Source organism: Pseudophryne corroboree, chromosome 1, assembly GCF_028390025.1.
Source record: "Pseudophryne corroboree isolate aPseCor3 chromosome 1, aPseCor3.hap2, whole genome shotgun sequence".
Classification (NCBI taxonomy): Eukaryota; Metazoa; Chordata; class Amphibia; order Anura; family Myobatrachidae; genus Pseudophryne; species Pseudophryne corroboree.
In genome coordinates, this window is record NC_086444.1 from 397,680,053 (window position 1) to 397,692,661 (window position 12,609).

Here is a 12,609-nt window from a genome sequence, read left to right on the forward strand (position 1 = left end):
GGCTCAGAGTCCCGAGTTGGTTATGGATTTGGGGGGAGTGCATATTAAACTAACAAAACCTACATATCTCATAGTTATCTGTGCATAGTCTTCTGTGCTCACCTGCCACAGGCGAGCTATTGTTTGGGCTGGTTAGCAATCAGAGGTGGCTCCTACTGTACCTTCTTGTAGGAGGGGGCTGCTGCTACCGCTCTGCCCGGAAAGGAGATGTGAGGAGACAGCCAGATCTCGGCACCTGCACAATGGATCTGGCAAGTGCTGGGACCTGTACCATCTTTTTGTATGGGCTCAATGGGCAGTTGCCCAAGGGCCCCAGGAGTATTAGGGCCCTAGGCTGATAGCTGAGTGTCCCCTTTTTCCAGGGGTACCAGATTTTTTAAATCAGCCCTGGGGAACCAGAGATAACCGACTTCAAAGCAGTGATTCCCATCCGAGGGTATATTCCAAAAGCTTGGACTCTCCCCTTTCGGTGGACACTGACAACTTGTCTCTAGTATGCCCAAACCCAGAAATATCAGCATTCCAGCAGCTGGTCCCTGATCCAGCTCCACACGTCTGGTTTGCAGTTTTATATACTTGTTGGTGGATTGCTCTGGCTCCTGAACTCTGATTCCCAAGTCCCCAGTAACTCCTAGTTTTTTATTGAAAGCTAAGAAATCTATTTTCAAGAGCTGGGTGTATCTGCAGTCAAGCAAGCTGCCCTACCACTGGAAAATTATGAATACTAAGCCCACTCCTCTATCCACCCCTCCCTTGCATATAAAACACCCCTACCACCCTGGAAGTCATGTACCAGGGCCCCTTCATTCAGCCCAATTCCCCTTCTACAGTATAGTTTTCTCCCTCCTACCCCATTTCCTACCATCTGTGCAGAAAATGAGTAATTAGTAGAAATTACTGCTCCAGGTCCTACATGCTGAGTGGAATATAGAACTACTGCCCACGGGACATCAAAAACTGCAGCTGACAGCACCACCCACCCCTACCGCTGGAGGATGGGTAGGAGCCCCAGTGCCTTGCTTTGCCCAGGGGCCTACACCGCTGTGAAGATGGCCCTGGCAGTGGTGTGACTGCACAAAATACTGTCTTCTATGGATTGCATCAACTGCAGCCCATAGAAGCCGACTTAGGGGTATATGCAATTGCGGTCGAATTCCCGAAATTGTCGAATTTCGGGACTTTTTCGCCCAAAAAAAAAAAATCGACAATGCAATTCAGTACTTTCCGTCAAAAAAACGGACTATCAAAATTCGACTTTTTGAAATTCGACTTTTGTCAAATTCGACTTTTCTGCCATGATACAAGTGCTGCAATTCGACCAAAGTATATTCAATTGAAGTTTGGAAATTCAACAACAGTGCTTTTAGACAGTGAATTCGTCATTTTCAATCCGCCACACTTTGGTGGGTGAAACTAATAAAAAAAAATTAAAACATTTTTTTTTGTGGTTTTTTTTCTTGGTAATAGCATATCTATTTATATTAGAAGGGATTAGGTACTTGGTTTGTCTTTTTTGGAGGCACAAGTATTATTTATATATTTTTAAAAATAATATTTTTTTTTAGATGGAATGGTAAAATCCCAGAAAAAAATGGCGTGGGGTCCCCCCTCCAAAGCATAACCAGCCTCGGGCTCTTCGAGCCGGTCCTGGTTCTAAAAATTCGGGGGGGAAATGGACAGGGGATCCCCCGTATTTTTAAAACCAGCACCGGGCTCTGCGCCTGGTGCTGGTGCAAAAAATACGGGGGACAAAAAGAGTAGGGGTCCCCCGTATTTTTTACACCAGCATCGGGCTCCACTAGCTGGACAGATAATGCCACAGCCGGGGGTCACTTTTATACAGTGCCCTGCGGCCGTGGCATTAAATATCCAACTAGTCACCACTGGCCGGGGTACCCTGGGGGAGTGGGGACCCCTTCAATCAAGGGGTCCCCCCCCAGCCACCCAAGGGCCAGGGGTGAAGCCCGAGGCTGTCCCCCCCCATCCAAGGGCTGCGGATGGGAGTCTGATAGCCTTGAGGAAAATGACATGAATATTGTTTTTCCCAGTAGTACTACAAGTCCCAGCAAGCCTCCCCCGCAAGCTGGTACTTGGAGAACCACAAGTACCAGCATGCAGGAGAAAAACGGGCCCGCTGGTACCTGTAGTACTACTGGAAAAAAAATACCCAAATAAAAACAGGAGACACACACCTTGATAGTAAAACTTTATTGCACACCTGCCGACACACACATACTTACCTATGTTGACACGAAGCAGTCGGTCCTCTTCTCCAAGTAGAATCCACGGGTACCTGAAAATAAAAGATAATTATACTCACCTGATCCAGGGTCCAGAGATAAATCCTCGTACTTGTCAAAACAACAAAACGAACACCCGACCAGCGGACTGAAAGGGGTCCCATGTTGACACGAGACCCCTTTCCACGAATGCAGACACCCCCGTGACAGCTGTCACTGAAGTGTCTCTTCAGCCAATCAGCGAGTGCAACGTCCTTGCACTCTGCTGATTGGCTCTGTGCGCGTCTGAGCTGCCAGACAGCGCATCGCAAAGCCTCTTCATTATATTCAATGGTGGGAACTTTGCGGTTAGTGGTGGGGTCACCTGCGGTCAGCGGCTGACCGCGGGTAACCCCGCCGCTGACGTCAAAGTTCCCACCATTGAAAGAAATGGAGGGAGCTGTGCGATGCGCTGTCTGAGCTCATACGCACACAGCCAATCAGGTGAGCGCTACGACGTGGCACTTCCTGATTGGCTGAAGGGACCTCAGTGACAGCAGTCACGTGGGGTCCCGGCATTCGGGGAAAGGGGTCTCATGTGTCAACATGGGACCCCTTTCAGTCCGGTGGTCGGGTGTTCGTGTTTTTTTTTTTGCCAAGTACGAGGATTTTATCTCTGGACGTGGATTTATCTCTGGACACTGGCAGGTGAGTATAATTTTTTTCACAGGTACCCTCGGATCGTCGGATACTGTGGCAGTCGGCGTGTCAACATAGGTAAGTATGTGTGTGTCGGCAGTGTGTAATAAAGTTGTACTTGTCACGGTGTGTGTCTCCTGTTTTTATTTGGGTATTTTTTTTCCAGTAGTACTACAGGTACCAGCGGGCCCGTTTTTCTCCTGCATGCTGGTACTTGTGGTTCTCCAAGTACCAGCTTGCGGGGGAGGCTTGCTGGGACTTGTAGTACTACTGGGAAAAACAATATTCATGTCATTTTCCTCAAGGCTATCAGACTCCCATCCGCAGCCCTTGGATGGGGGGGACAGCCTCGGGCTTCACCCCTGGCCCTTGGGTGGCTGGGGGGGGGACCCCTTGATTGAAGGGGTCCCCACTCCCCCAGGGTACCCCGGCCAGTGGTGACTAGTTGGATATTTAATGCCAAGGCCGCAGGGCACTGTATAAAAGTGACCCCCGGCTGTGGCATTATCTGTCCAGCTAGTGGAGCCCGATGCTGGTGTAAAAAATACGGGGGACCCCTACTCTTTTTGTCCCCCGTATTTTTTGCACCAGCACCAGGCGCAGAGCCCGGTGCTGGTTTTAAAAATACGGGGGATCCCCTGTCCATTTCCCCCCCGGATTTTTAGAACCAGGACCGGCTCGAAGAGCCCGAGGCTGGTTATGCTTTGGAGGGGGGACCCCACGCCATTTTTTTCTGGGATTTTACCATTCCATCTAAAAAAAAATATTATTTTTAAAAATATATAAATAATACTTGTGCCTCCTTTATACAGCAGAAAGGCAGCACCCCTGGATTTATACAGCAGATAGGCAATACCCCTGGCCTTATAATGCATAGGCAACACCACTGGAGATTTACACACAGTAGACAGGCAGCAGCACTCCTGGACTTAAACGGCAGTGGGGCAGCACCCCTGGACTGATAGGGCAGATGGACAGCATCCCATATAGGGCAGCACCCCTGGAATGATATGGCAAACAAAGAAAAGATGTGCAGACTTATATTGTATAAACAGGACATGCACACTTTAACATACCAATCAATTAAGCGACATGGTCTGCCACACATCTGTGGCTGAAATGATTGGTTTGTTTGGGCCCCCACAAAAAAAGAAGCAATTAATCTCTCCTTGCACAAACTGGATCTACAGAGGCAAGATGTCATCCTCATCCTCATCTTCCGATTTCTCACCCCCTTCAGTGTTTACATTCTCATCCTCACAGAGAAATAATTCCACACCGAAGAGGTGGATTTTTTTGGTATTTTTCCCAGACATGACAATGGGCTTTTTAATCCCATGGACAACAACAGACTCCACTGGTGCCTTATTCAAACAAGCCACATCACCATCAGAATCCTCATCGTCAACTTCCTCCTCAGCGCCAGCTACACCAATATCCTAATCATCCTGGTGTACTTCTACAGTGACATCCTCAATCTCAAACTCAGCATCTAGACTGGCAGTGCTCCTCCCAGCACTTGCAGGGGGCGTGCAAATGGTGGTAGGAGCCTCCTCTTCCCATACAGTCTTGTGAAGGTAAGGCCTAGACATCGCAACCGCAGACACACTTGGACTCTCCTTGGGGAATTGTGATATCTGTGAACAGTTGTTTTTTCCTGTCTTTAACTAGCTTTATTTTTTTTATTTTTCGAGAGGGAGGAGGGCTTCCATCTTCATGAGAAGCTGAACCACAGTCATGAACATAGGCCAAGGCCTTAGCCTTTCCTTGCCACTTCGTGTCATGAATGGCATATTGCCAATTTCAAGTTTCTCATCGGATAATTTTTTTTTTGCTTATTAATTTTTGCTTCTTGGAGTTGACATGCCCTCTAAGACATTGGGCATCGGCCTTAGCAGACAACATTGATGGAATTGCATCATCAATGTCATGACTGGTGGCAGCAGCAGCAGCTTCAGCACTAGTACTAGGAGGTGGAAGTGGTTTCTGATCATTAACAATTTTTTCCTCCAAATTTTTGTTCTCCATTTCCCAGGACAGTGCCCCTTAACTATTAGAGCACACAGAACAGTGCCCCTTTATTTTTACAGCACCCCTGTATTTTATCAACACCACTGTGTTTTTACAGCATACAGGACAGAGCCAGTATACCTTTATTTTTACAACACCCCTGTATTTTCACAGCACCCCTTTATTTTAAAAATGTCCCTGTATTTTTACAGCATACAGGACAGGGCCAGTGTACCTTTATTTTAACAATACCCCTGTATTTTTACAGCATACAGGACAGGGCCAGTGTACCTCTATTTTTACAGCATAGAAGACAGGAACACAGCACCCCTGTATTTTTACAGCATCCCTGTATTTTTACAGCATAAAGGAAGGGCCAGCACCCCTGTATTTCAACAACACCCCTGTATTTTTACAGCATACAATACAGGGACACAGCGCCCCTGTATTTTAACAGCACCCTTGTATTTTAACAACACCACTGTATTATTACAGCATACAGGACAGGGCCAGCACCCCTGTATTTTAACAACACCCCTGTATTTTTAAAGCATACAAGACAGGGCCAGTGTATCTTTATTTTAACAACACCCCTGTATTTTTAACGCATACAGGACAGGGTCAGTGTACCTTTACTTTAACAACACCCCTGTATTTTTACAGCATACAAGATAGCGACACAGCACCCCTGTATTTGAACACCCTGTATTTTAACAGCATACAAGACAGTGCCAGTGTACCTTTATTTTAACAACAGCCCTGTATTTCTACAGCATACATGACAGGGCCAGTGTACCTTTTCTTTAACAACACCCCTGTATTTTTAAAGCATACCAGACAGGCTCAGCACCCCTGTATTTTAACAACACCCCTGTATTTTTACAGCATACAAGACAGGGTTAATGTACCTTCATTTTAACAACACCCCTGTATTTTTATAGCATACAAGACAGGGTTAGTGTACCTAAATTTTAACAACACCCCTGTTTTTTTACAGCATACATAACAGGGACACAGCACCCCTATATTTTAACAACACTCCTGTATTTTTAAAGCATACAGGACAGGGCCAGCACCACTGTATTGTAACAACACCCAATGTATTTTTACAGCATACAAGACAGGGACACAGCACCCCAGTATTTTCACAGCACCCCTGTATTTTAACAACACCCATGTATTTTTACAGCACACAGGATAGGGCCAGTGTACCTTTATTTTTAAAACACCCCTGTATTTTTACAGCATACAGGACAGAACCCCTGTACAGCACAGGACAGCAACATCCCTGTACAGCACCCCATACAGCACAGGACACACCAGGACAGCAACCCTGTACAGCACAGAACACCACAGGACAACACATCTAACAGCACACAGGACATCACCCCTAAAGAGCACACACTGACCCCACCGACACCAGCACCCACAGAGAGACAGAGGTCTGTCTCCCTCACTCTCCAAGTCTGGAGTGAAAAGGCGGCGAAACGCAGCTCCTTATATGGAATCTAAAACCCGTGAGAATCCGACAGCGGGAAGATGACGTTTTGCCTCGTTCTGGGATCAGAGTCTGGCAGGAAGTCCCAAGCCGGACTCGGTTCACAGCTCGGATTGTGAAGTTCAGAGGGTGTTCGTATCTCTGAGATCCGATCCCGCTCATCTCTACTTATTTCTAGTGAAATTGACAACTTCATTCTGGATCCGGTATGATATACCGGCAGACGGGATGCCAGCTGTCAGCATAGAAACAATGGTATCCAATGTGCTGGAATCTTGGCCGCGAGTCTGTGAGTCCCTTCGCGGGCTCACTGCACTCACTATGTTTCCTGGACTGTTGGCAAACTTAGCTCGCCACAGGTTCTATTAACACTCAGTTGGTGGAGTGGACCCACCAACAGAGTGTGAAACCCGGGTGGGTGTCGGTATATTGTCAGCTGTCGGGATTCCAGCGTCAGTATCCTGAATGCCGGGATCCCGACAGCTGGCAATTTAACTGCATCCCTTCGTTCTAAATACTATTGGTGCGACTCAAATCTTGCTGCATAGGTGACAGGTACACTTTAACCCAGAGGTTCTCAAACACGGTCCTCAAGGCACCCCAACAGTCCAGGTTTTAAATATACCCATACTTGGGCACAGGTGACTTAAGTAGTACCTCCGTCAATTTGATTTAACCATCTGTGCTGAGCCATGGATATACCAAAAAACCTGGACCATTGGGGTACATTAAGGACTGTGTTTGAGAACCTCTGTTTTAACCATTAAAGTGGGAATTGAATTAAGATAATAATAATTATAATAATAATAATTTTATTTATATAGCGCTCTTTCTCCAACAGGACTCAAGGCGCTTTACAGACATCAAAAACAATGCACATGATACAAAGGATATGAGTAATACAACAATAGACAAGCAACACAGACATAAAAGAAAACCTTAAGCACACAGAAAGCATAATGCAGGATTGGTGTAGGCATTTTGGGTAATAACTTCCAAGGGTTGTGTATTCCACCCTCACAAGGTACCAGGTGCGGCAGCCATCTTGGGCGCTCAGCGTAGGATTACCCAGGGTGGAATAGTCCACCCCTAGAAGAGATGACACAAAATGGGGGTGATTTCAGAGTCCTACAGTTCAGAGTAGGGTTCCATCAAAACCATCAGGCCTATGTATTTTTCATCCCATCCACAAGTGTACCATATGGGGCAGCCATGTTGGGCGCACTTTGAAGGTTACACTGTGGGAGGTGAGCAATAAAAGGGCCAAGTTCATATGCGGTAATTTACAGTGGGGGGGGGGGCGCGGTGGTAGCCTGGGGCTTTAACTCCTGGGGGTTATTCAATTACAGACCCTTTTTCTTGCCTGGTAAATTATCCCACTAACGTTCATTAACATATTGAATAAGTTACCGGACATACTGTCATATAGGCCATTTAATGTAGATTTATTTTTACCTGCTCAGACTAGAAAATAAATCCTCGTTAACTGCAGCCTGCAAGCTACCGGGAGCTCTAATTGAACAGCCCCCTAAATCTGATTATGGATGTTGCAATGTAATGAAAACAGGACCCACCGATAGTCCTTAAGTAAGGACAGTACCACAATCTAGATAATAGTGGGCCTAAATCAGCATGGATCGCAAAATCTTTCTCTAATGGGCAAAACCATGTGCAGTGCAGGTGGGGTGTGTTCAAACCATACTTGCCTACCTGACCCTCTACATGAGGGAGAAAATGCTCTGTTCCTGGACTTTCCTGGTAATGTATGATTGCCATCACCTGTGGTGAGCTAGTTAATTGATAAGAAAGGTGTTTCACACACAGGTGATGGCACTCATACATTACCAGGAAAGTCCAGGAACAGAACATTTTCTCCCTCATGGAGAGGGTCAGGAAGGCAAGTATGGTTCAAACTGAAATCTAAATTGCAGTGTAAAAATAACGCAGCCAGTATTTACCCTGCACAGAAACAAAATAACCCACCCAGATCTAACTATCTTACATTTTGAATAGACCCCTAATACTGTTACATTTGAATCTATTGGGATTAACATACATTCTGATAGGGAGCAGCAATTAATTCACATGGCTGTTTATTAAGAATTATTATATCATTATTGCGCTTAGTAGTTTTCTGTATTTTCTCTGTTTGCATAGAGGTTCCCAGTTTGCCAATGCGATGGCAGCCCCTGTTCCAAAAATGCCACCCTGTGATATAAGGTAGACATTGCCTGTTTTCAATTTACAAAAAAGAAAATTATTTCACAGACCGAATTTTTGGGGCTTCTGTCACCAGGTAATTAGAGAAACGTATACACTATATGGTTTTGCTAAAGATTTATCTGTGCCCATTATGAAGTATTTGGGAACTTACCTGGCTGCGCCCCATCACAATGCTCCTTTTTTCCAGGTCCAGTAGCTGGAACAGTTCCTCCACTGCCTGCAGAAAGGAAACACATGGAATGTCAGTCCAAGCACTGCTTGTTCTGTAATGCAGGGTGGAAACTGTGCAGTGTGCTGTATTTTTCTGTAATAAACTACACATTGGGCATTAAGATAGCCCAATCAGTGGCGGAACTAGTGAGTGGTGGGCCCAGGTGCATGATTATGCTTCGGGCCCCTTCCCTTCATCAGCCTCCCATGTGACATTACTACCCCCCCTTTACACGCACTTACCAAATAGCTTCATTGTATACGAATAGAGCATACTATACAACCTCAGTATATTAATATACCTGCTGCACAAAATATTATTACAATAATACAATACTACACCCCTTAACTTACCTTTCCCCCTAAAAATATATTAGTCTACAATCCTCTACAATACATTAGTACACCCCCAACCTACGCCCCCTACTAAGTATGCAATCATCCATATACATTACAATCCATATCACTCCCCAGCAGAGCCGGCCCTAACCAATATGATGCCCTAGGCAAGATTTTGGCTGGTGCCCCCTAGCACCACCGCTGGTTCTGCCTCTGACCTTGCACCTCTTTCCCAGCACCATCACCCCTCACCCATAGCAGTCCTTGTACCACCTATATTTTAAATAGGAACAGTTCGCACATTTGACGCACAGCCCAAAAAGGGGCATCTTCTTGCTGGGAAGGCATGGCCACACAATAGTAACCCCAATTCCAATTACGCCACACAGTACTGCAACTTTATTCACATTTTATCTTGCGATAGTGTCCATATTTCATATTACATCCCACAGTAGTATCACCTTACCTTATAAACGTTACTCCTCACAGTAGAGCCCCTTATTCACATTACATCACACTGAATTGCTCCTTATTCACATTACACCACACCATATTGCTCTTTATTCACATTAGACGACACAGTAGTGCCCTTTCTATATGCAACGCCACGTAGTAGAGCACCTTATACACATAATGCCACACATTAGTAATGCATTTATACACAATTCCACACAGTAATGCCCCTTACACATATGAGACACATTAATGCCCTTATAAACATAATGCACCTTACACATTATGACAACCTTTATTAATGCCCTTTTACACATAATGACCCTTACACATATGCCGCACATTATTAATGCCCTTATACACATAATGACACACATAGTGCCCCCTACACATTTGCTGCACATTATTAGTGCCCCTATACACATAATGACACACATACAGTAGTACCCTGTTACACATATGCCGCACATTATTAATGTTCATATATACATAATGACACACATAGTGGCCCTTTACACATATGTTGCACATTATTAATGCATTTTTACATGACACACATAATGCTCCTTACACATATTCTGAACAATACTGCACAACCAAACCACTCACATGCACACACCACTCACCCTGCCACTAACACTGTGACCTCTGCCTCTGCTTGGATACAGATGTGTCCTCACAAATCTTGCATCAATGCTAACGTCGGGCACCTTTTTTTTTTTATGAAAATGCATCTTATTTTCATTGCTATGTGGCTAGGATGCACAAGCAGCTTCTGCTGATTAAACTGATATGCAGCATGCATATATACTGTGTGAGACTGTGGCTGTATCTGCATATGAAATGCTACATACAGAATATAGGCATGCCGCATATCATTTTAATCAGCAGAAGCTGCTGATGCCCCTAGCAGAGGCGTATCTAGCACGGGGCGAGCAGGGCACGTGCCTTGGGCGCCGTGGAAGTCCCAACAGAGGGGGCGCCACCGGCACGGCCCGCTCACCCTATGCGACAGGGATTCCGCCGGCGCTACCTGCGGCGCTCTCCCTGTCTCCCCGGCTGCTGTGCCTGTCACACTGGACAGGCAGCGGCAGCCAGGAGCCTCCCCTCATCCCCCCCCTCCTCCCTGTAACATTGTACTGTACTCGATCGCGCGTGCGCGCGACCTCGGAGGTGCGCGCGACCGCGACCTCGGAGGTGCGCGCGCGTGCGCGGCCTTAACAGGTGAGCGGGCTTTACAATTATGTTTATATTTTTTTCTGTCGGGAGAGGGGGTGCGGGACAGTGTGTGTGTGTTAATTGTGTGGGAGTGTGTGTTAATTGTGTGAGTGTGTGACAGTGTGAGTGTGTTAATTGTGTGTGTGTGGGACAGTGTCAATGTGTGTTAATTGTATGGGTGTGTTAATTGTGTGTGTGGGACAGTGTGAGTGTGTGTTAATTGTGTGAGTGTGTTAATTGTGTGTGTGGGACAGTGTGAGTGTGTGTTAATTGTGTGAGTGTGTTAATTGTGTGTGTGGGACAGTGTGAGTGTGTGTTAATTGTGTGAGTGTGTTAATTGTGTGTGTGGGACAGTGTGAATGTGTGTTAATTGTGTGGGTGTGTTAATTGTGTGTGTGTGTGTGGGACAGTGTGAGTGTGTGTTAATTGTGTGTGTGTGGGACTGTGTGCGTGTGTGTTATTTGTGTGTGTGGGACAGTGTGCGTGCGTGTGTGTTAATTGTGTGTGTGTGTGTGTGTGTGTGTGTGGGACAGTGTGCGTGTGTGTTAATTGTGTGTGTGTGTGTGTGGGACAGTGTGCGTGTGTGTTAATTGTGTGTGTGTGTTTGTGTGTTAATTGTCCCGGCGGTTATTGGCGTCTGTAGTGTGCGCCCCGTCCTCCTCCGCTGCCGCTGACAGGAGCGGCGGTGTGCGGCTCTCCCTCTCCTCCGCCGGCTCCGTCCTCCCATCGTGGCCCTGCAGTGTGTGCCGGTCTCCCCAGCAGCAGCAGGTTAGTCTCTCTCTCCCCCCCCCCCCCTCCTCCCCCCCCCCCCTCTCTCTCTCTCTCTCTCTCTCTCTCCTCCTGTGGATTGAAGTTTGTAAGTATCATTTTCATTTTTAGATGTACCCCTATTGGATTCTACTGGACAAGTGGACGTGATCGGCATGGGATGTAGGTAAGTAATCTGTCTCTCATTTTTACAGGTACCCCTATTGGATTCTACTGGACAAGTGGACGTGACCGGCGTGGGATGTAGGTAAGTAATCTGTCTCTCATTTTTACAGATTCCCCTACTGGATTCTACTGGACAAGTGGACGTGACCAGTGGTGGATCCAGGGGGGGGGGGGCACTCGGGCCCGTGCCCCCCCTGTCATTTGTGGCCTCCGTCCCCCGTTCTACCCCGGCGCCAGCGCCGCACAGGGAGATGACGGGCGCCCGCTGAGATTGTGTTACCAGCGGGCGCCCGTCTCCCTGCACAGCGGCAGCCGGAGGCAGGAGCTCAGTACTGAGCTTCGGCTTCCGGCACTATCATTGTGCGGCGTGCACTATGGGAGAGACATCAGTCATGACGTCTCTCTCATAGTGCCGAGGAGGAGAGGACGCCAGGAGGAAGTCTGGAAGCGGGAACGGGGTTCGGTAAGTATGAAGTTTTTTATCTTCCTTAATGCAGCGGGGGCATCTACTGGGGGCAAACTACGGGGGACATTACTACTGGGGGGGAATCAACAAGGGGCATTACTACTGGGGGGGGGGGCATTACTACTGGGGTCATTATTACTGGGGGCATTATTACTGGGGGGCATCTACAGGGGGCATTACTACTGGGGGGTCATCTATTGGGGGCATTACTACTGGGGGCAGCTACTGGGGGACATTTTTACTGGGGGCCATCTACTGGGGAAATTATTACTGGGGGGCATCTACTGGGGGCATTACTACTGGGGGGTCATCTATTGGGGGCAAACTTCTAGGGGGCATTA

At 47.0% G+C, this 12,609-nt stretch overlaps 1 protein-coding gene across 6 annotated transcripts in view; it reads right to left on the reverse strand.

Moving 5' to 3' along the window:
• The window catches only part of MYO18B (myosin XVIIIB), a 1,127,577-nt gene that overhangs the window by 514,100 nt on the left and 600,868 nt on the right, over positions 1-12,609 (reverse strand). For all 6 annotated transcript variants that reach the window (XM_063913212.1, XM_063913213.1, XM_063913208.1 and 3 more), the window contains exon 23: positions 8,801-8,866. In XM_063913212.1, the coding sequence (XP_063769282.1) occupies positions 8,801-8,866 (66 nt within the window). The remainder of the gene's footprint in view (positions 1-8,800; positions 8,867-12,609) is intronic.